The sequence below is a fragment of the Empidonax traillii genome, unplaced genomic scaffold (genome assembly GCF_003031625.1).
Source record: "Empidonax traillii isolate 1590-97213 ecotype Southwest subspecies unplaced genomic scaffold, ASM303162v1 scaffold25:size3598162, whole genome shotgun sequence".
NCBI lineage: Eukaryota > Metazoa > Chordata > Aves > Passeriformes > Tyrannidae > Empidonax > Empidonax traillii.
Genome location: NW_020955218.1, coordinates 2,278,826 through 2,301,637, shown reverse-complemented (window position 1 = coordinate 2,301,637; position 22,812 = coordinate 2,278,826). Strand labels below are relative to the sequence as shown.

General features: G+C 40.9%; 1 protein-coding gene across 12 annotated transcripts in view; it reads left to right on the top strand.

Moving 5' to 3' along the window:
• Positions 1-22,812, top strand: part of CACNA1C (calcium voltage-gated channel subunit alpha1 C) — a 431,380-nt gene that overhangs the window by 225,946 nt on the left and 182,622 nt on the right. For all 12 annotated transcript variants that reach the window (XM_027905723.1, XM_027905708.1, XM_027905715.1 and 9 more), the window contains exons 4-5: positions 5,532-5,671; positions 12,460-12,599. In XM_027905723.1, the coding sequence (XP_027761524.1) occupies positions 5,532-5,671; positions 12,460-12,599 (280 nt within the window). The remainder of the gene's footprint in view (positions 1-5,531; positions 5,672-12,459; positions 12,600-22,812) is intronic.

The window sequence follows — 22,812 nt, the reverse complement described above, 5'->3', positions numbered from 1 at the left end:
TATGCCATCTTATACCTTTATAAAATAAATGGATGTGGCCACTCATTTCTGCAATGGCAGTAATTTTAAGGAGAAATAAAAATAAAAAAAAACCCAAACTTGTGTTCTCTCCTTTAAGTTTTATTCCCTCATGTGCTGATGTTTTGTTTTCATGCATACTTAGCTGAAAATGTCTGCTGAGTAACTGAGCATATTCAGAAGTAACTCATTGTCAACAAATCTGTCTTAACATCTTCTTTACTGAGTTGATCCTTCAAGTGCACACATGTGGGTCCTCCTCACTGAAGGTCAAAGCTATTAATGCTAACAGTAGTCTCCAGGTTAGCATATTCACACAGTGAGGATGTCCTTATCTCAGACGTGATCGTGACCTGTAATCCAAAAAACACAGAAGCTTTTTTACATTAAGTCTCTCGGCCATCTTTCCCAGCACAGCAGTTCAGTCTCTTTACTGCCCATCAGAAAAGATTGTTTTCCCTACTAGGGAAAAGTCCAAATGCTTCCCCTCTGATTTGCATCTTTCAGAGTGTATTTATGTAAGTCATGCCAAAGCATCCTATATGACAGAGGCCCTTAAAATACTGCTGTTTTACTTGGACATCTGAGTATTTGCATTACTGAAGAAATGTATTTTCTTGTGTTTAAGGAAGCACTAGGGAATGATAATGCAGACTCTGATGTCTAAGGTCAAACAAGCAGCTTCATAAAGGTTCTACTTGTTCAGGGCTTGGGGCTCATTATTTCAAACATATAAGCTGCAGTTTTTGAAACATGGTTTGTAATAAGCTGAGCAGAATGCAAGTACAGAGAGAGACAGTGAAATCTAAGAAAACCTCTAGTGACTGAATTTTGGATTGTAAACTCTTTAGACTGGTGTGTATGAGATGCAAGAACCTGACTGGGATTTGATTCTTGAGTAACTATTGCAAAGAAAATGTTATGACCTATCAGTGCTACTGGGTGGATGGAGTTTGGAGAGCTGGGATCAAGATACAGTGAATCACTCTGACGACCATTTCTCAGAAACAGCACTGGCCTACTCACTCTCTGACAGGAGAAAAGCCTTATGGCACCCTACAGTAATTTCCTTGGATTTCCTGTTTTCAGACTCCTTTTAGGAACCCGGGATGACATTAGCTACAGTTTAAAAATTATAAACAAAAACAAACCTATGACTTCTTCGGAAGGCACATGGGATTAGAGGGGTTTCGTACTTAATGCAGTAATCCTCTCTTGGAAATGTATCTTAGAGCCTTAACAGTTTGTTTCTTTGCTAAAAGTAAGATGATGTACAGCTTGTTTCTTGGCAGTGTTAGTGCTGGCTAATCTATCAACTAGGGTAGCTGATGCTTATTTCCTATATCTACAAAAAAAAAAACCAAACGAAACTCAAATAAACAGGGGTAGAGCCAGTCTCAGAACACGTGTGCTCCAGGGACTGGCTGGTTTTCTAAAACTTTTATACTTCCTCTTCTTCTTCCACTCGTATTTTGTTTGTGTGTTTTTTTTCTCCTTTGGTTTTCAAAACATTTGCATTACTATTGCCCAAGCAGGAAGCTCCTGCTTTTTAATTCTACAACCTGCAGTATGCTTCACGTGCCTCGGCCACGTGAGCGTGGTTCCCATTTCTAAGGCCCGAATAAAAATATACTGTTCCCTCTTTCCTACAACTCCAAAGTAAGTTCCCTCTCTTTCGATGCTGTGGTTTGGATTTGTGTTTCAAGGGGCAATGCAGTTGCCATCTCCTCTCATAATGGTAGTGGGCAGCTCCCTCCCTGCCTGTCAGTAGGGAACTCTCTCAGACAGAAACATCAATACTTCTCTAGTTTGGTTTTTTTCAAAATTGTACCAAATTGGCTTCTTGGAAGAGTTGGAATTATGGATGCTTTGCAGTGGTACGTCCCTTGGGCGATGGAAACACTGAGTCCTGGTCTACCTAACCTGTAAAAGCAAAGCTTCAGATGAGCAGCCCGAAGTGCAGATGCTCATTTGGCAGAGGCAAATTTATTATTCTGTGCCTGCTGAGGGCAAGGGGTGGTCTTGCCATTTCCAAGCTGAGGCAGGGGATGGCTGAGTCATATCTGTGGGCTCACTGGGCAAGGTGGCATCAGAACTGGGACTGAAACCCACATTCCAGGGAACGCAATTATGCCATGTTGTTACCGAGTTATGCTCTGTTCATAAAGGCTCTTCAGTTTTATAGCATGAGGACAAAAGGGAACACAAATTAATTAGTAGGCTTTTCAAATTCTTCTTGAGTCTGAGCAGGAGTAGCTTTCTGAAATGATCTTGGAGCAGCTGCACTGTTTAATCTCAGCAGTATTTTTCCTTCAGTTTTAGACTCTGAAATCATTAATTTAAGTGCAAAAGATCATAAAATCTCTCCTCTGCTCAACATTCTGTATCTTATGTTCATTTCAGAGGCATTTATAGAATTTTATTTTTTATGGATCTTTCCACCTTAACCGAAGCATTGTAAGCAATTTATTCAAATAGCTTGTAGTTATATATGTATATATTTATGTATCTATGTATAGATGTGTATATATGCATGTGTGTGTAATATTTTGGTATATTAGTACCTCAATAACATGGTTCAACAAGCAGCATAATTACAATAACAAAAGAGGTGCCAGTAGTCCCATAGGCATCTTTAGAGACAAAAAGGTATAAGGCTCCCAAACCCAGCCAAGTGGAACCTGTGAGTTGTTGAAATACTGTCTGCTCTGTGCAGTATTAAATATTTAAAAAGTAGTAATTAAAAAGAAAAAAAAAAAGTTGTTCCAGAATTTTCTCAAGTATTTGCTTTCATGGCTCTTTTGATTGCACTAGTTACAGGTATTTCAATGAAATTCATGGAGTGGAAAGGCTCTCCTGGCCAGGCAGGCCTGCACAGGGCTGTGGCCATGGGAGCAGCACAAAGCCAGACAGAGCTGGCAGCAGCTTTTGTCCCTGGGTGCCCAGAGGGCAAGGACAGTGTTTGCTGTTAAATTGCTGGGCACAGGATCAGCTTCGGGCCTTCCTCTTCAACTGTTCTGCCCACCGGCTTCAAACTGGACCTGGAGCTGTTAAATGGGAGGGTGGGCTCCTCGACATCCCCCTCTACTTGTCTCAGCTGTGGCCACTGAGAGCTTTCAGGGGAAGGCTGTTTTTTAGGGCCTACGGCACTCCTGCATGAGCCTGTGTTTCTGTTTGCACAGTGGGATCCCGGATGAACTTGAGTGCACCTCAAGGGCCACCTCAAAGGCAGAGTGGGTTTGCCCTTCTTGTGAGAGGGAAAGAGAGCTTGCCCCCACAACTTTGGAAAGCCCTCAGCTGAAACAGGGAGCGAGTGAGACTAATTAGTGGGTTGGGTTGCCTTAAGAGAAATCCTAAAAACTGTTCATTAGTCCCTAGTGAGGCCATGTCCATCCCGGGCAAAGCACTTCATACCATACTCTCATACTGAGTTCAGGATAGGTTCTTCCCCCTCAGAACCCATTTCCATCTTTTTCCAACCTCTACACAGGTTTTACTTGGTCCTGTCAGGGGTAAGGAATCACCTCTCAGGCAGAGCTACCGTGAGCTGTGGGGTCATGTTAGGCCTTGAGCTGTGTCCATAGAGGTAGCACAAAGGTGCAGGGCAGTCAGAAACACCACACAGACTTCCCCTCACGCAGTTATTTTATATTACTTCTGGGGTTTAAGAGATTTCATGACAGCAAGTCCTTCTTTACAAACATGTGCATAGAGATGGACTGCTGGGGTCTGTTTGGTTATGGTGTGTGTATCAGGAGGAAATTGCTCAGTTGTTAGCGGGGATGGAAGGTGAAGGGCTGCCCTGTTAGTCCTTTCTAGGAGCGTGCAAGCTATTAGGGAACTTTTTCCTGAGGTCAAGCCCATGGTGAAATTCCTGGGTTTTAGCACTTATGTGCCTATTCCTGGGCTAAATAAAATAGTGCCTTCACTATTTGTAGAGGGAACATAGTTGATGCTAGTATTGTATGCTGTTGTTTCCATCTCTGAGTTCAAGAGAAGGGAAATCCTTAGTGTACAGCTGTGTCTCCATCTGGGACAACAATGGACAAATTCTGTGCTGTGGGCATATTCAGAAGCTTTACTACTAGATCAGATAACTGCAGAATGATACTTTTTCTTTTTTTGGGTGTTCCTTGTACTAAGCACTGGGGGATACTGCAGGCATTGTGAAAACATTATCTGAGGGAAACCAGCAATATTGTAAAGCACAAACATAAGCCTGCTACTGTAAGATGGAATTTCTCAGTCATGTAAAATAATCACATTATTGTAAACATACAGATGAACTGGCAATTGCTTTTTTTGATCTTCAGCTTTCTAGTGAGTTGTTAATTATCTGCAGCTGAATGCAAAATATTCAAATGGTCAACTGTCAAAAGGTGGAATGATTTTTTTTGTAATGCTGCACATTTTTTATTGTGGTATGATACTAAAGTGTCATACACATGTTCAGCTGGACAGGGGAACAAGGTAGATAAAATTTGGAGCTGAAAAAAATAGTGACTTGTCTGATTGTCTTGCTGGGTATTTTTCAAGAAATGACAGGAATTCCTGTGATGTTTTAATTTGCATTTATCTCAGATTTTGTTTCTTCAGTGTGAACTTTTAATAACTTTGTCGTTTAACCTCGCAGGGACCTAGTCTCCTTTTGCTGTTATCTGGTTTTCATGTACTTATCTCCCACGCAGCTTGCCACGCAGCACTTCTGTAGTGATTACCTAATGCTGCAGTTTCCCTCCCACTTGTGTGGAGGTCCCTTCCATTTCTGCAACACTGCTACCCTTATTCCACATCGGGGATAAAAGCCCCAGGGATGAGAGATGGTGAGCCTCTGTACTGCTCCAGATGCCTGACTGCTTGTCCTGAATCAGGCTGTACTGCAACTGGAAGTGACTTTGTTTGGATATGCTTAATTGCAGCCTGCCTTTCACAGGGACATGTACATTTCTAACAGTATGACTAAACGCCTCTAGTATTAGTCAGCCTGATCTGTAAATCACTTACCACCAGTATTCAGCCTACTTATTCCCCAGCAACAGAAAAGGGAATCCCAAAGAAGGCGCAGTCTGACACATGCATTAGTCTCAGGTGGGCTCCTCTTATTTTTCCCCCATCTCTCTCCCCAGTATTGCATCCAGGAATGTTTCCTCTCCAGAGGTAGCAAAGGACTAGATGCAGTTCATTCTGCTGGCTGGCAATATTTGGCTGTGTATGCTGAGTACTTGGACTCTGCCCTCCTGCTTTGCACAGGCCTGTGCAGGGGTCAGTCCCTGCCAAGGCAAGGGCAGCGAGTTTCAGAGTCTAACCAAAATTTACTGCCCCTGTCCTGTCAGACTGACTGCAGACCATGCAAGAGTGAGGAGAAAAGCTCTCTGGCAATCCAGCCATGTGTGATAGGTGCACCCCAGTGGCGAGTCAATTAGTTGGGTGGGCTACAACAAAAGAAAACATCCTTATCCGTGGTTTGTCACTCACACTAACCATTACCTCTCTTGTTCTCTTATCTTCCCCAGGAACGAGTGGAATATCTCTTTCTCATAATTTTTACAGTGGAAGCATTTTTAAAAGTAATAGCATACGGACTTCTCTTTCACCCCAACGCTTACCTCCGCAATGGCTGGAATTTACTAGATTTTATAATTGTGGTAGTAGGGTGAGTACCAACAGTTTGTTTTTGAAGACACTGTACACGTGGGGATGCTGACAAACTTTGGGAGCTTAAGGGTGGGGGAATCTTGGTACATTATGTATGAGTGATGTTAGAGGTTGTTGTCCATCATATTCCTTCTACAACCACCATTTAAATGACATAGAAATTAAACTGCTCTTTGGGAACAGGGATAAAAAAGAGGAAGCAGTGCAAGCTGTTGGACAAAGTCAAACACCTGAATATGCTTAAGTGCAAGAAAATCCCTTTGATTTTAAATCTGTGTGAATATTTAAAATAATATCTAGGTAATCCTTTAATTAAGATTTGGAGATGGGTGACAGATAAATTCTGCCATCTTGTGAACTTTTACTAGTGTTTCTCATTTTGAAAAATGGATGAAAAATTTAAACCCCAGTTTTTTCTACAAACTAAACTAAGTTCCTCAGCTCAATTGCCCTGTTCAGCTGGTGATTTCAGCACTTTTAATTTTGACCCTTTTAATGTTTTAACCTTTTTAAAGAATAATTTTACTGTTGTAGATCAAATTGCTACTTTGAGCTTCAACCTTTCTAATCCTGTTATTCCTCTCCGTGTTTTTCAAGCCTGGCATTTAATTTATTTGAATAAAAGCAAGGTAACACACCTTCTGCTTTCTCTACCTAAGGGTAAGAGATAAGCAGGGGATTTGAATTGTGGTTGTTGGAGGGAAGAGGTGAAGGATAAACTACGGATGAAGACAAAGAGAACAAGTATTTCTTTGCCTGAGTAATTTGTCCCATCCTCCCACCACTCCATTGTTAAAGAGTTTCATCGCCCACAAAGCCTTGTAGTCTTTTCACCTCCTTACCAAGGAAACTCTGCATCAACTCCTAGGGAAATGTCAAAAGAGGGACACTCCTAGTCATCAAAACCCCCTCATAATTTCTTCCTCAAATCATCTACCTTCCTGACCATTTTTGTGGTGGCCCAAAAATATTTCATCAGCAAACTGCTGTGTGCTACCCAATCCCTCCCACTTTCTATCATCACGGGGAAAAGTGGGTGGAAGGAGAATTCCCAGTGAAGGGGAGGGAGAACAGGCTGAAACCTATTCTTAGTCTTAAGACCTCTCTGCCTCCATGTGGACATAATGGTTCTCCTTATGGCAATGTCCATTGTCTTTCTCCTTTGTTCCTGCTTGCAGACAGAGGATCTGATAACACATTAGTAATTGAAAACCAGAAAATCCTCAACCCCTCCCCTGGTATTGATGTCCAGTTCCATAGTTGGTTCTGCCTTTGAATGCCCTCAGATATCCCACCTGCTTGGAAATTGCTACTTAAGTTGAAGAAAGATTGGAGAAAAAAAAAAGAGTCCCGTGAATGTGATTATTTCATTTTCATTTTTATGAGAAAGAGACATTTTAAAGAGAGGACACATTACCTCCTCTTCTTCCACTGGAATGTGAGAGAGCAGGGCTCCAGAAATCACAGAGCAGCATTATATCTAGTTTAAGTACAGTCCTTTTCAATTTTCCTACTAGGGCAGTTAATCAGCAAGACTATATTCAGGCTGAAATTAATTCTGTTGCCAGTGACAGAAGCTGCAGCTCTCAGCTCTTCTATCTGCTTTTGCCTCCAGCAGCTCTCAGTTCCCCACTAGATGGGGAACAAAAAAATGTAACTGGGGAGGTATTACATGAGTATAATAAACATGGCCAAGACCCCAAGGTCTCTGTTAAATTGTAAGAATCTCAAGTGACAGATTCCACTTCAAGGCCAGATGGGTTCCTTTGATGTTTATCTGTTTAAACTCACTCGTACAGTACCACAGCCTAGGCTGGTGCGCTGCTTTTCCTCTCCACAACCCCTCTGCAAAATCTACGTGGTGATACCATCTGTTCCTGCTCTGCCCTCTCTTCTTTTCCTAGGGGCTGTCTGAAATCCCTCAATGACATGATGTTTAAACTTCAGCCTATTTGAATATTTTGCCAGGGAGGAAGCCCCACGGAAAATGTTTAAAATAAATTTTAACGAGAGAGGAGGAAGAGAGCAAGTACTGATAACAGTATTTCTTTGTGGTGCTTTTTTCCTGCCTATTGATGGAGCTATTGGAGAAAGCTGAGTGATTTGTACACAGCTGCAGCACTGGGCAGAGGGATTTATTTGGTATGTGGGGCAAAGAATGGTGTGGGACTAATACTGGAAGCATCAAGTCTCAGAACTGTAGTAATTGCCATTTGTGCTTGCTCTGCCTTAGGAATCATCTCGTTTTTCAGGAATGACTGTCCCTGCTACAAAACATAGAAAGGCTAGGTGGGAAGTACTTCTTCAAGTACTGTTGGAAGTTAAAGGAGCAAAAAAAAATTAGCAGGTTTTAGATCTTATAAATCCACCTATGCACTGTTTACCACACGTAACTTAAAAAGATAATATTACACAACAAGTTTCCTTTACCTTAAACAAATCAGTAAAATAAGAGGAAAATGGGCATGTGCAGGACCAGGTAAAATTTTAGGGGGGAGTCACAGTTCCTGTAAAAAAGTTTATAACAGTGTGCCTGTATACTGTCCCCTGCCTTCTGAAGATAGGTCCTCTGGTATCCAGAGGGATTGTAGAGTCAGTGGTTCTTACAAGGCCACAGGAAAATGCAACAGCAGCAGAGGGGAGCACTGAACACAACTGCTACATTTTCTGGTGAAAGGATGCACTTTAGACCTGTAGACTGTTAAATGCTGCTTTGAAGAAAAACGTCTGTGTGAGGATATCAATCAGAGGCTCTACTGACATTATTAGCTAAGAGTAGAGACCACCCCCCTAAGCTGCCTAATGAGGCACGACCCCCACAAACATTAATGGTTAGTCAAATTGTCTCCTGCTTCCTTCATTTTTGCTGTTCCTCCTTTGGAAAACATTAACTTTCAGATTGCACAGTGATGTCCTTTAATATTAGGCAGTTGGAGGAAATTTCTCTTGAGGGAAGACCAACTTGACAATGCTGTGATAGAAAAATATCTGTCTTTCCTGGCAGTGCTGTGGTTTGTCTGCCAGGCACAGTCATTCTCCAAGGACCTGTAGCTTCTGCCAGAAAAAGAGGTGGTGTAATTTGAAAGACAATCTTACTTGGGAAGGTAAGCAGTGAAGGTGTACTTGGGGAGGATCTGAAATCAGAGCAGGCTGGAAAATGGTCTTTCTGAAGACCTGTGTGGAGTTTCTAAAAGGCAGATCCAAACCCTTTCACACTCACAAATCACAGGTGAACTGTAAAACACTGTGAAAAAAAAATTCTTTCTATTTTACTGATTTTTTGCACCTGAGAGGATTCTTTCAGTTTTGTTTTTCCACTGATTTTTGGCCTTAAAAATACCAAGCCCTCTGTTTTTGTTTTATATTCTGGAGGCCCTTGACAAGCTCTTTTCTTTTTTTCAATGCTGTAAAACTCCTGGGGTACTCCCCACAGAGGAAGAGATGAAGAGCAGGTTACAGCCGTATCATGCTGCTGTTGGGGTCATCTAGCAAAGTGAAAACCTTTTTGGTATTTCAAATGTCAAAATAGAAACAGCAAAATATAAGAAAGAAAAACAGTGAAGCTGATTTCATACTTCACAAGTAAATGCAAAAAAAAAAAAAGTGTTGATAGAAATTTGTTCTTCTGTGTTACAGTTCACATCTGTCAGATGAATTTAGTTAAGGTGCAGTCATGACACAAATGAAATTCAGAAATCAAGATGCTGTTAATTGTGCTTCATCAGTAGAAAGTACCATAACCAAATGAAAATGGGGCATGAATTTAGGCTGGCAGAAAGTAGTTAGGTGGAAGGAAATAAGGCTGATTTCTTTATTCTTTTTATTATTAATATTATTATTACTATTATTTACTTTTCATGGTGAGATTTTCAGTGGCCACAAGAGATAAGCCCTCTTGCATTTTTGTGCCATCCAAACTTTGATTTTTCTGCCAGCAAAGCGTTTCCCCACACTTGTGCTTGGAGCATGCGTTTCAGCTATCTAACCTCCTGAGAAGAGAAGGAAAGAAGTGCACCTTGCTCCACACACCTACTGGAAGCTTTTCCCAAAGGTTTCCATCAAAGAGCAGAATTTCCCATGTAAATATAGGATAGAAAGGCTCTGGCCTCCTAATTTGTATCAGTAGCCTAACATCCATCCAGCTGTTTTAGTGTTAGAAAATAGTTAGCTGAAAAACTAAGAGCATTAGGTAGTTGTAACCTCTGAATCGTAGATGTCTGCCAGTGCCTCGAGTGAAGGAGGTGGCGAGGACAATGAAGCAGGGTTGGCAAAATGTATTATGAACTTGAAGAGTGGAGTAGACATCCAGCAGGCCACACTGAACACAGTCTCGACCCCAGTACAAAAGCCAAAGAGAGTGAAATAAATGAGAGAAATAAAAAGTTGCAGTGCACTGGTAAAAAGCAGGGGAGATATTAAGTATGGAGTAAACGCGTTTAAGCAGGATTAGAAATTCAAGTTTAAATGCAGGGTTTTTAATGAGGAGCAGCAGGAATTACTGAAAGTTATTCCTGAAGCATAGTAGGCAGATGACTGTGGGTATCTTAAAACGGCATGTTTAGCACATCAAAACAGATAGGGAACTCTGCACTTTGGGAAGGCAGGTTCTAGCTCTAGAGGAGTGAGCTGTCCTACTGGTTGTGTTTCCGCTCTTCCTGAACTAATTTAGGACATGTACAGCTTGCTCAGGGTGCAGAATTCTGGAGCAGTCTGTGGTTTGCTCACTGCATGGGTGGCAGTAGAAACAGCCTTGGTGCCCGATGCCAAGAGCTGTTCTTTGGTGAAACAGGGAACCAGTAAAAATGGGGGCCAGGAGAATGGGACCTCAGTTTTGCACAATTCCTGACTCAGAGTTCCTTGAGATTTCTGGTCTTGGAGCTGAAAAACAGCATTAGAAGCCTTTTTGCAGTAAATTCTTTTTCCTCCAGAGGATCCCAGGAGACTGGGGCTGTTGTATAGATATGTCACTCATCATCTAATATGGGAATTCTGTTGACTAGGAAGATAGAAAGGTTTGAATATGAAACGGAGCACATTGCTAGAGCTTAATCACTAGCTTACTGAAAATACATTAGGCCAAATTTGACCTACAGTGTTTCTATTATGGAGACCAGTAGAAAATTGCAGCTGTATAATTTGTGTACACAGCTCAAGAAATGCATACATTCCAATAATACATGTTCTTTGCATCAGCCCTTGTTTATCTCTCTCTGTGATATCTGTAGTCAATGCAGTATTTCTCATAGGCTCTGTTTTTGTCTTCTCTGCATCCTGCTTCTCAGTCTGCAACACCTACAAACTCAGCATCCAACCTCCCCACACACAGTTTTTCCCACGCTTGTTACCTAGTTGATAAATCTTTCTGCGGTGCTTGAAGTTGAGGCTTTGAATAGATCCAGTTAGGAGTTCCTCAGTCACCGTTGACAAGTTTTATAAGACTCTTAAGATGAAATTTAATTAAAAAAAAAAAAAAAAAAAAGCAAGCCCTGCTTAAAGAAGCGAATTTTGCACTTGCACTCCTCTAATCCACTTGTTTTTTGTTGGATTTAGAGCTGGGGAAATGTTGACTTAGATGCTTCAGTAAATGAATCCTCCTTTTCCTATCCAGGGCAAGCTCCTTATGTTTGTGGCCCTATCTGTAAGATTTAACACAGGCTGCAGGTGTTGGAGCTCCTTGTTAAGCAATTGTCCAGCTCAGTCTCTGCTTGATGAGGTTTGGGAGCTCTCTGTGGAATATGCCACTTGGGACCTATTGATGAGATCCTGACAGAGGCACTGCAGGCTGAAGTCTGAGGAGAAACGAGCCAGTGGTGAATCCAGGCCACTCGAAATAGGCTGTTTCTGGCATCCCAGGCGATTTTGGTAGAGTTGTCTGTGGAACCTCCATGGCAATTTATGGGCCAAGGGGGCTCTGCCGCTCCCAGGCAAGCATTTTCTGCAGAGTGCCAAACATCCATTTATACTGGAACAGCTTTTAACCTCTGCTGAATTTGGCTGGGTCCAAGCTGGTGGTTTCAAGGCTGAAAGCAATATCATTAGCAAATTCATGAGGAATTTGTCCTCCCCCAAAGGAACTAATGTTTTACCAGAAAAATGGAAGCTGCTTCCTGAAAGCTAATTTCTTAAATCAAGTTCTTATTAACAGATAGATTGAGCCTTCAGCTTTTTCACAGAACAACATTGTCTTTTCTGCCTTGCTTACTAGCATAATCAAACATTCCAATAATAACACTCCTACAGTTTTGCACTTTGCCTAGCCAATACATCAGGGGATTTACAAATGGATACTCAAGCACACAAGGTGAAGACACTCCCCTACCTAAAAATTTGCACCATGAAGGATCCCTGAGTTTCACGCCAAGTTCTACCTGCAGTGACCTTGGTGAATCTTAATTCCTTGTAAAATTGGTGACAGATAATTAATGATTGGATTGATTATGGGTGATGATTCTTTTTCCCCAGGGTTGATTGTTTGTTAACAAAGATAGCAAAGTATTGGTAGCCTATAGCCGGCTGCAAGGAGCCATTAGGCTGAAGGAGGAGCATGTCATGTTTATGTCTGCTCCAGAAGCAAGTGTTTTGGAAATGGTATAGACATCACCAATAGGCTGTTGCATATGGGAAGAGTCTGTCTCTCCTCTACCATATGTGAATGTCGACTGAGATGTGTGACACTCTTCGCAGGTCTGTGAGATAGTTTGGATGATATGATGATGATGATCTCTGTTCCTGTTTAGCCCAAGCCTTGCTGTCTGCCTACAGATTGTTTCCTCTTTCTTTTTGCAGGCTTTTTAGTGCAATTTTAGAACAAGCAACCAAAGCAGATGGGGGGAATTCAATAGGAGGAAAAGGTGCCGGATTCGATGTTAAAGCACTGCGGGCTTTCCGAGTATTACGTCCATTACGGCTGGTGTCTGGAGTTCCTAGTAAGTAACAACATTGTTTTTCTTTTGTCTGTGGTGGGGTATGGGGCAGGAGTCATTTGTGTGACAATTTTGGAGACTGTGAGTGATGCGGATTATTTTTGGGGTGTGTGGGAAGCCTTTTTTCTAAATCAATGCATTCATGATAAACGTGATATTAATCAAAGGATGACCAAACCAGAGCTGAAGGGGAATGGAAGTCTCATGGTATGTCAGTCTGATTGTGCAGTCTCTGTAAACAATGAAAGAAGATCCAAGATTTTGTGTGATTTCCAGCAAAAGATCCTTTAAATAATTGTGAAGTCATAGTGCACTGTTGGTATTATAAATTCTTGACCTTGATAGAAGTGCTGTATGGTCATGTGTGTTGATTTTGGAGGGAGAAGAACATTTTCATTGAAACTGCATTTTCTTCTTTGCATGTGGTGTTCAAATCAAGAGCACTGGGAACAGTTTGGAAGCAACAGGACTTAGGGCAGTGACACAGTCATGTTTTCTGTTAGTCTTATTTGCTTAAATTATTTGTTATGCCTCTGAGGAAGTCCTCAAGTAGCCTTTGGTAGTCTATCATCCATTCTCAACAAATTACATCATCCAATTACGACAAAGGTATGCGTAAGTAATTCTGGTAATTCCATTGTGGAGGTGGAATATGGACATGTCAATGTGGGATGATTATATCCTTTGGCTTGAGAGTTTGGTATAGGTGAGACCTGTTTGCCTTCTGGACAAAGGGTTAGTTCAAAACTGTCATTGTTTCCTTTCTATAGTAAAGCGAGATGTGGTTAGTAGCAAAGGAGTTAATCTTCAGAATAGCTGTGAGAGAGCACTTTGTTTATTTTTGTTTGAGGAACTCGCTAGTTTGATAAGTTAAAGTACTTCTAACCTTAGTCATTCAAAAAACTTGAGTCAAGTTACCATAAACTGTGAGATCAGCTTAAAAGTCATGATTTATTTGCTAGGAGCAGAAGTGCGAGGTTCTTGTTCTTTGGCTCATTTTCTGACCCACTAGGTTATATTAGAATCGCGGTTTGCAGGCTTTTCCCCACAGCCATAAAGGGTAGAAACTTTTTTAATGAAAGCTGATAGTCTCTGTGGGAGGGGCTGGAGCACTGATAAAAGCAGAAAATACTGAGGCAATTGACGGCGCTGCTGTTTGGTCTCAGGAAAAGCTGTGCTTTCTAGTCTGTCTGTGAGGCCTCAACTTGTCCTCAGCTTGTGGTTACTTTGGGCATCAGTGGGTGAGTAGAAAAACAGAAAAGCAAATGTCTGTTAGGCAACTGAGAACCTTCCCCTCTCATACAGAGCTAACATCCACTCATGACACCTCTGTTAAGCATTGCTGCAGTGCATTGTTTCATTCAGGCAGTGTACCCTGCACTCCCTTCAGTCCATGCAGAACACAGCTCTGCTTTGGGCCAGATTTGTCTCATGAAGCCTGTGGTCTTCAGTCTGTACTGGAACCCACCTAATCCCTGGCTGTAAATTAAGGTTTTGTTCTTTCCTAGTCCTTCTCTGATTTAAGCCTTTTAGTGTTTTCTAATTGTGCGCCCACTGTCTGGTAAGGGAAAGGTACTCAAATTGAAACATCTACGAAGAGGATTGTTTCGGGCAAGATGCTACTGATGCTGAGACAGGTTCTGAGAGTTGTCCTGATATAGGCTGAGCTTAACTGTGCTTGTAGTTCTTGCTTTTTGGAGAACAGCGTGTGTTCCCCAAGACACAGGGAAGTTTCATTACTCCTGCTCAAGTCTCTGGGCTAGTGCTCTTGGAGAACTAGAGGAAGCTGAGGGACTTAAATCTGACACGTATTCATATCCATATACAATCTTGATCCCAGTGTAGACTATCTAATAATTCATTTGTGGTTTTTTTATTAAGACAAGTATTTAATTTGTACCAGAACAGAGCCAGGGAGCCTAGTGCAGGCTAACAAATATTTGGTCTAGACAACAAAATGCTAGTGCAGTGTGAAGCAGGTGAGCCATCAACCTGACCTGACAGACATCCTCTATTAGTCTTTATGGTCCTGACTAGGGACATATTAGTTGAAAATGGCTTCTTTGGGGCTGGTGTGACTTTAAAAAACCTACTGAGGTCTGTAGGTAATACAGCCTTAATCTTCACTGGACATTTTTTAATTGTACAAATGCCTGTTGATTAGCCTAGAATAGATGTTATCGCATCCATATGTATTAGAGCGTAACTTTTCTCTTGAGGCCTTTTAGATAAGATTGCCTAAGTTAACCATAAATAGCACATTACAGGATTATGCTCTTACATAAGTTTAGTGCAGAGGTTTAGAAGTCAAATCGCTGGGTCCTGTCCAAGTTTTGCCCCTGAGGCATCTTAAATACCGGTGGGGTGAGTTACCAATATTACACTTGCCGTGTTTTGTCATCCATAAAAAAATACTTTTTGCTTCCTTCCCCTTCCAAAACGCAGTACACTTTTCCCCTGTGAAGAAACAACCTGCACTGCAATTTCTTTTCACTTAGCAGACTCTCTAAGTGTATGGGAGCAGCATCTCATTAGTAAGAGGGGATCCTCTGGGTCATTGGCAGCTGCCTTCTCCATGGAAATTCCAACATCTGCTGCTTGGCTTGAGGTCCAGCTCTAACTACCATTGCTTGGAAAAAAAGTCTGTAAAGCCCAACAATTCTTATAAACCAGATTTGTGAAACACATGGTGAATTTTTGCATGCAAATCTTAAATTCTTCAGGATTGGTGTTGGGAAATAGGTTGTCTGAAGTGGAGTGACTGGCTTGTAGCATGGAATCTTTTTTTCTGAGTCACAAGGAGTTTGCGTAGATTTTTTTTTTCTCTCTGGCTCAGTCCTTAGGAACTAATGTAATTTAAGAGGGACATCTTTTGTATTCAGGTTTGTTCGTTTAAAAATGTGTCCCAGAATATGGAGAGTTTCCACATAAGTATGATTTGAAGGGGAAAAACATATTAATTGCCCTCTGAAGTAAATCACTGGTGTCTGCATTTTGCAGATCAAGAGGCTGAAGCAAAAGCTCAAGGTTTAACACTTCTAGAAGTGGCTTGTAATTCTTTGTGTCTCATGTTGGCTACCAGTGCTGGACACCCAGGTCAACACAACTGTCTGAAAGCTCAGAATCCCTTTTCTCCAAGTCCCATGCATTTTTAGCTCCTGGGACTTGACTGTCTCTTGTCGGTAAATGTTTCAACCAAGGAATCAGGGACTGTCCAGTGCAGTAAGTGGTTCATCTGCAAGCAAACCTGGTTCACCTGTGAGCAGACAAGCAAAGGTACCTTTGACAATCTTTGTTAGGCTTGAATGGTCTGAGGCCCCAGATTATTTCAGTGCCTCCTAAAATCAAAAGGGTTTGGGGTTATGAATTCAACAAAGCCTGAAGACTACATCTGGATGACTGTTGTGGGCACATCAATATTTCATAATCTCTAAGAGAACAGATGATGCTTTTATGCTCTGTGGTTATATGGATGTTCACAAGACCACTTTGTCATAAGGAAGAAGATGGACATTTTGTTTAAAAGATTAGACAGACATTTTTTTACCCATGTCACAAAAAGCAATTATAGCATCATAGGATAAGCCTTCAAAGGCACTGAATTGAATGTATTTGGGTACAACTTCAGAAAATAGTGTGAAGTATTTACACATTTCCAAGCAGTGCCATAGGGATTGATCAGTTTTGGTTTTAGGGTTTTGTGTGGGTTTGATTTATTTTTTAAGTAGTTTGAGTTCTTTTCAGGAAAACTTTTTTTTTTTTTTTGAGTGAGAAGTACAGTTTTTGTTGTGACTATGTGGAGTGCATGGCAGAGCAGTAGATTAGATTCTTCCCACATCTCTCATCCCATGCTAGCAGTTGCTTTGTGAAAAAAATATAGCTTAAGAGCTAATTAAGCAACCTTTTCTCTCCCCCCCCCTCCCCCCCAACTATTTTTAAAGTCATATTGCTTCTGGAAAAGTGGTCCCCACTCAGTCTGTTTAGCCTGGCATTAATGTGTCAGCTAATGGTGATTATTTTCAAAAGCACATGGATGATTTAGGCTTCACAGTGGTGGGGCACTTTTGAAAATTAGGCATAGGCACTTTATATCACAGATATACAGGATAGATTTCACCGTTCAACTATTCTGTCACTGTCATACTAGCACAGGTCTTGTAACGCATACTTTACTTCAGGTGCTGAAATCACTTTACTGCTGGTGTACCAAAGCAGTCTCCTCATAAGAAAAACTTCACACGTGTATTAGAACACATATCTTAATATGTGTCATTAAGATCAATATATTGGTTTAACAAAGGAGAGAGAAGGAAAAAAATTCCCTTGATGGGCATAAGTAGACAAGTGCAAAATCAGCATGTCTACCAAAACTTAATCACTTTAGTGTCTTGGAAACTGTTACCCCCTATCTCCTTTGGCAGGAGCGTAAAGCATTATAAAGCTTTCTAGGGACAGAATCAAGTCAACACTTTTGTGCTAAAAGTTTTCTGATGATTACTTCTCTCTCTCAATTTTATGTTATTGCATATTCTAAAACTTGCTTTAAACATTTTGTGCTTGAGGAGAGCAAAAAAGAAGCATCCAATTCGGCAATGAAGAAGCATGATCCAATTAAAAATGAAAATCGCTCCTGAATATTGGAAAGGGCAATCAGTTACTCCTACGCATGCTAACTCACGCCCTTTTAACTTATTAAATTCCATTTCTATCACCTTTATTCGTGCTGCTCAATTATACCACCTCATACATTCTGTTCAGCCTCTTTATGTTGTACTTTGTCTTAATGTAACTACATCGTTGCCACTGGTTATTGCCTATCTGATATTTACCAGAAATAATTGCTTCTAGACAGTTTGGAAGCCATATAATTTGAGTGGATGTTGTGCTCCATATTTGTATTTTCAGTGAGCTCCTCTGCTGACAACACAGATTTATGTGGGCAGAAGACCATGTTATGCTTACCAAAGCTAGAGAGGAAACTTGACTGTTCCACTAGAACAAAAAACTTGCCATCGTTTTCATTTTATTTTTTTGGAGCAAAAAAAGAGCTAAGCCTGTGATGTGTTCAAGCTTCACTGGAGTCTTGTAGCAGGAGAGTTACTCAAAGGCAGTGTAGCACCAGTACTTACATGGTCTACAGGAGATGCAACAATTCCATGACTGGGAAAGAGAGGATATGAGCAAAAGAACCTCACCCAAACCCTCCTCCCTGCAATGAAATGTCTTTCTGTTAGTGAAACAACAACTTGTCTCTGGCTGAGTACATTTTCTTAGTTAAAATTAAATAAGACCAGAATTTTCCTGTGTGAATGCCTAAAGCTGACTGCCTTTACATGTATTTAAATAATTAACTAGAGTGACTAATTTTTCGGAATGGTGCTTCTGTTGAAGTTAGTGATTACTCTGAGTTCATGAGAAAATTGGGCACCTTCAGACAAGGTGAATGAAAAATTTAGACATTTTTAGACTTTAGTCTGTCTCATTACAATTAGTTCTCATTTTCCCTGAAATGCTCTTCTCTATTAAAATTTATAATTCTTTTCTCAGTCCCATCAGAGTTCTCTACCCCATATTCTTTGCAGTGTTCTCTTGTTACCACAGTCGTCTTCCATCCTTACCCCAAACTCTCTGGCATTAATCAGATTGTTTCTTTGAACTTTGCAATAGGTAATAAAGCATCCTGCCTTAACTGCAACGCCCTGATAGATCTGAACCATTCAGGACCACATATATGATGCTACATTTACCACTTACAGCAATGAAGATGGAGTAAAAATAAAACCTGAAGGCTCTATGGGCAGAGTAATGCATGAGGAAGGTGTTGCCCCTTGGAGAGATGCTGGATTGGCAAAGTCATCCAGTTGTGTTTGGTGTTAATTTGCCATGTTATTGCGTGTAGATGAAGCAAGGAAATCCCAGGGGTGATAGGGCTGGATTTATTTCTGTCTAGTTTTATTCTGTGTGAGACACTGCCTAAGTACATTTTGCATATTGAATTGAGGTCAGGTTTTTTATGGAAAAGTAAGAGCAAAAGGCTTTAAAAGTTTACAAGACGTTTAGGCTGCAGTCTGCATTTTCCAATGATGACTGTTCTTAACACTAAGACTGGCAATATTTTTTCCTCCCCTTTTTTAAGGAATGTGATCTAATCTAATAATCTGAAATCATAGGGGAATTCTGTCTGTATGATTTCATGATTCAGAGATACCCGTCGCTGAAAGAAAAATACTGAGGGACTTCTACAGCACAATACGGAGTAACTTAGAGAGTTTAGGACAGTAGGGACATGTCAGACTCACCATGGTAATCCTCCTAATGTAAAATGAAGCAACTCCTCTATATCATCCTTTATTCCAGGACACTGACTCTTCTCTTGAATGATTTATAAAAATGGGGGTTGACTTCCACCAGAGCTGATTTGGAGGTAGAGTCCTTAACCAGGGGGGAAAAGATATAACATTTTCTCTCTTGTGTAATCCTTGTAAACCTGAATTATTTCAGGAGCCAAATTGAACTCGGGTCGGATTGAAACATCCTCAGAACCTCTCCACTTGGTGTGTGCAGAAGGCTAGGCCAGTAAAGAAGGATCAAGCACCATGCAGAGGGCCAAGTTCCTGCTGCAGGCACTCTGCTCCTGGAGCCTTCCATTCTACCTGTACTGTGTAAAGAAGGGAAATTCAAATGGTGATTTTTAACTACCCTCAAGTGTTCTTTCCCAGGGGAAACACACTGTTCTCAGTCAACTCGGGTGTGCCAAACCCCACCTTACTGGAGTGTGAGGATGGAACCAGAGCAACTCTAGATGTTGTTGGCTCTCTCTGTATCAGTGTGCAGTGCTGACATTTGCCTTATTCTGTCCCCAACACCTGACTGTCTGGCCTGTGATTGCCCTCCTGCTTGGCTTTCTCAGCCACTGTGACAGCACAGCTCAGCCTATTGCAATGATTCCATTTTGCAACTGATGAAATAAAACAAATCCAATGCAAACCTGGTTTGCATTTGGGCTATTTGGATTGTTTGGGTTTTTTTGTTGCCCAGTCGAACTTTTCAACTGTAATTTCTCATTGTTTTCTGCATTGTGCAAGAAAATAACAACACCTCATATAGCTGAGGAAATAATGTAATTGAGGTAATAAACACAGAGAATTCAACAAATCCAAAATGACATCTCCTTTGAGAACCGTGTATTTTTGGAATACAGCAAAGAAATGTGAGCCACCGACTGTTTTTATATGTTGTATAGCACATGCTGAGTCTTAAGTTTTAAGAAAATGATAACTGGCAGTCAGGAAGTCAATTTTCTTTTGCAATGTGTATGTTTCTAGCAAAGTATGGTTGACAGTCATGTGTTTTGCACAGGGTTTGCATTTATTCACTGTCACTGGTGGAGCAAGGGGCTTAAATTTCCCCTCCTGATGCATGTGAGCTTATGGTGGTCACTGCATACCAGGGGAAAATCCTGGCTTGCCTTCAAAGTGAGGAGATGGGAGAAGTGGCCTGATCTAAGCTTCCCAAGTGTGGAAGGTTTGTGTGTAGGAACAAGAGAACACAGTAAGCTGGAGGAGACAATATACTTGGCAGTTTACTGCCACCAAACCTAAGAGAATAAAGGTACTTGACAACTGCTGCAGATACCTTTAGGCAAAATTTGGCTTCCAAATTCCAGTTCTGCCTTAAACCCCGTTGTTGTTACGTTCAATAATGTCAGGTTTTGCCAAGTCCAGTTGCTTTCTTTTCTCTTGAGCTCTAGAAGCTGTAGGAAATGTGCTCTCAGGCAGATTTCTGATACTCTCCTTCATTCTTGAACAAGACTTCTTAACCGTCTGTACCATCTCTCCAGCACATACAGCATGTGAGGACAAGTTGCACCACCTTTCCCATGTCCTTGCTTAGCTGTTCTTAATCTCAAGTGGCCAATTTGTTTTGCTTTCATTACAAATGGGAAGGGAGTGGATTAAAAAAGATAGAACAGTCTGAACCAAATGTCCTCATTAAGTTTGTTTCTTCATAGTTAGTTGACTTAAAACTCTACACATGCTTGCAAGTCCTTTATTTACTTGGGTCACCATTACTCAAGGGAGTAACTTGATTCCAGCATAGCATCTCCCATAGGTAAAGATCATTCCTGGGAGTAGGGGTTACACAATCAGGACCTAAAGCCCTGCTCCTTGAGAGGTACAACCTACAGAATGATGTAATTTATGGCAGAAGAAGTTAATTTGATGTAACCAAAAGAGGTTTATCTTAGTAAAGAAGATTACTCACAGAGGCACGTTGTTGCTGTAATAAAAATTTCACTCATATTTAAGGAACGCCAATGAAAACAGGGAAATATTTATTTGATCTTGTCTGTGTAGCTCTTTTAAAAATAACACTAGCTACGAATCCGTCCAATAACAGCGTCAGCCTTTATCCTACCAATTACTGTGCATGCTGGCATGATTATTCAGCATGTCTTCGCAACCAAAAAATCATATAATATAATATAAAATATCATAATGTGGGACCACATCAGGGTGTAGACAGTCCCTTCCAAATAAAGAGAACAAAGCCCATCCTGACATCAAAGAGCAGACATGGAGATAATAAAAAAATTCTAGCTTGGCTTAGTAAGAGATTTTTCAGAGGTGGTCTGGATGGATCAGACTTTCTTTCTAGCTCCCTTTTTCATTCTTCAAGTAATGCCCAGAGTTCTGATTCAGAGAACTGTGTGTAGGGCATGGCTCTGAGGGAGAGAGGCTCTGCCATCAACATCCCTGGTCCTAAAACATCTGAAAATCAAAGAATGCCATCTGCTGTCTCCTAAGAATAGTTTGTGTTGTTGTTTAGATTTGCTTTTGTCTGGACCATAAAGGAGCAGAAACATCCATGCAGATTGTAGCTAACTGGTATCAGCAGGAGTGTGTTGGGTTCCCTGTTGCTCACTTGTAATTGCTGGCTGTTGCTGTCACCATCATTGGCAAGGGGACATGTTGCTGTTCTAGATCAAAATAGTAAGAGTGTGATCTACTTTGGTTTTTTTTCTTACATTCTATCCCAGATGACATCTCTACTGCATCTGATGTCATCCCAAGCTTGCACCAAATGCATTCTTTGACTCCAACAGGCTGAACTTTGTATTGCTTATTAATTTAAGATCTTGTAAGCAACGACTTCAGGTCCTTTGTTCGTTTTCTCCAAAGAGCCCGTATTAATGTGTTGCTGAGCTGTTGGGACTTTCTGACATTCTCTTTCCATCCTCTCTCAAAGATGTGACTAACACACACTGGGTAGCAGTTGTCTCAGAAGTGGGACACAAGAGAGTTCCCAGGTTTTGCTCAGGACACCAGGTGGTACATGGATGTTCCATGACTCTGGCATTATTTGAATTAATTCCATTTGTCCTGGCCATCCAAAAGCATTATTAGATGCCTGTGGTCATTTTTTGTGATTTTCACAAAGAATTGTGAAAGCACAGAGCAGTGAACCAGTCAGATAGTTCTCTCAACCAGTGAATGCCTTTTAAGTCTACAAATAAATTATTTTGTTTCAGTGATTATCTGAATTTGTTAAATATGGCATCTTGTATAAGTGCTATAGTAAGAAAAAAACCCAAAAGAACACTGAATTGAGAGGAAGCAAATATGAGGAAATAATATTTTAACATTTCAGTGGCTACATAAATCTACTGGAGACCTTCCCTTTTCTCTTTAATGTAGATTTCTCTGAAATCAGCTACTGCCTTCTGAGTTACATCTGCTTGGTATTACTGTGCTAGTTGAGAACTTGGAGAGATTGACTGGTATGAAAAACCAATAAACTTTTCTCTGCTTAAGATGTTCACTGGTGGAACAAATAATTTGCTACTCTGATCGTGGAGAAGTATGGACCAAAGACAGATGAGAGCCCACATAACCTGCCCAGTTAAAATTTTACCAAAATTTTCTTTCTGCCAGGGAAAAGGGAATGAGATCAGACATCTTTCTTAATCTCCCTTTTTTCCAGAAGCAAATCCAATTCCTGTTTAACACATGTAACAGTAACCTATCCCACATGTTTTGCCCTCTGTTTCAACTATTTTTTTCTGAGTTGTCTGAGTAGTTATGCCTCTTATTTTTTCAGTTTTAGATTATCTTTTGCTGGCTTGCCCTGCCACATCAGTCACGATTCAGAAAACATCTGCTAACCCTCTGCAAAGAATCTTTTTTCAATTTCAGTAATGCTAAAGCTGCTCAAC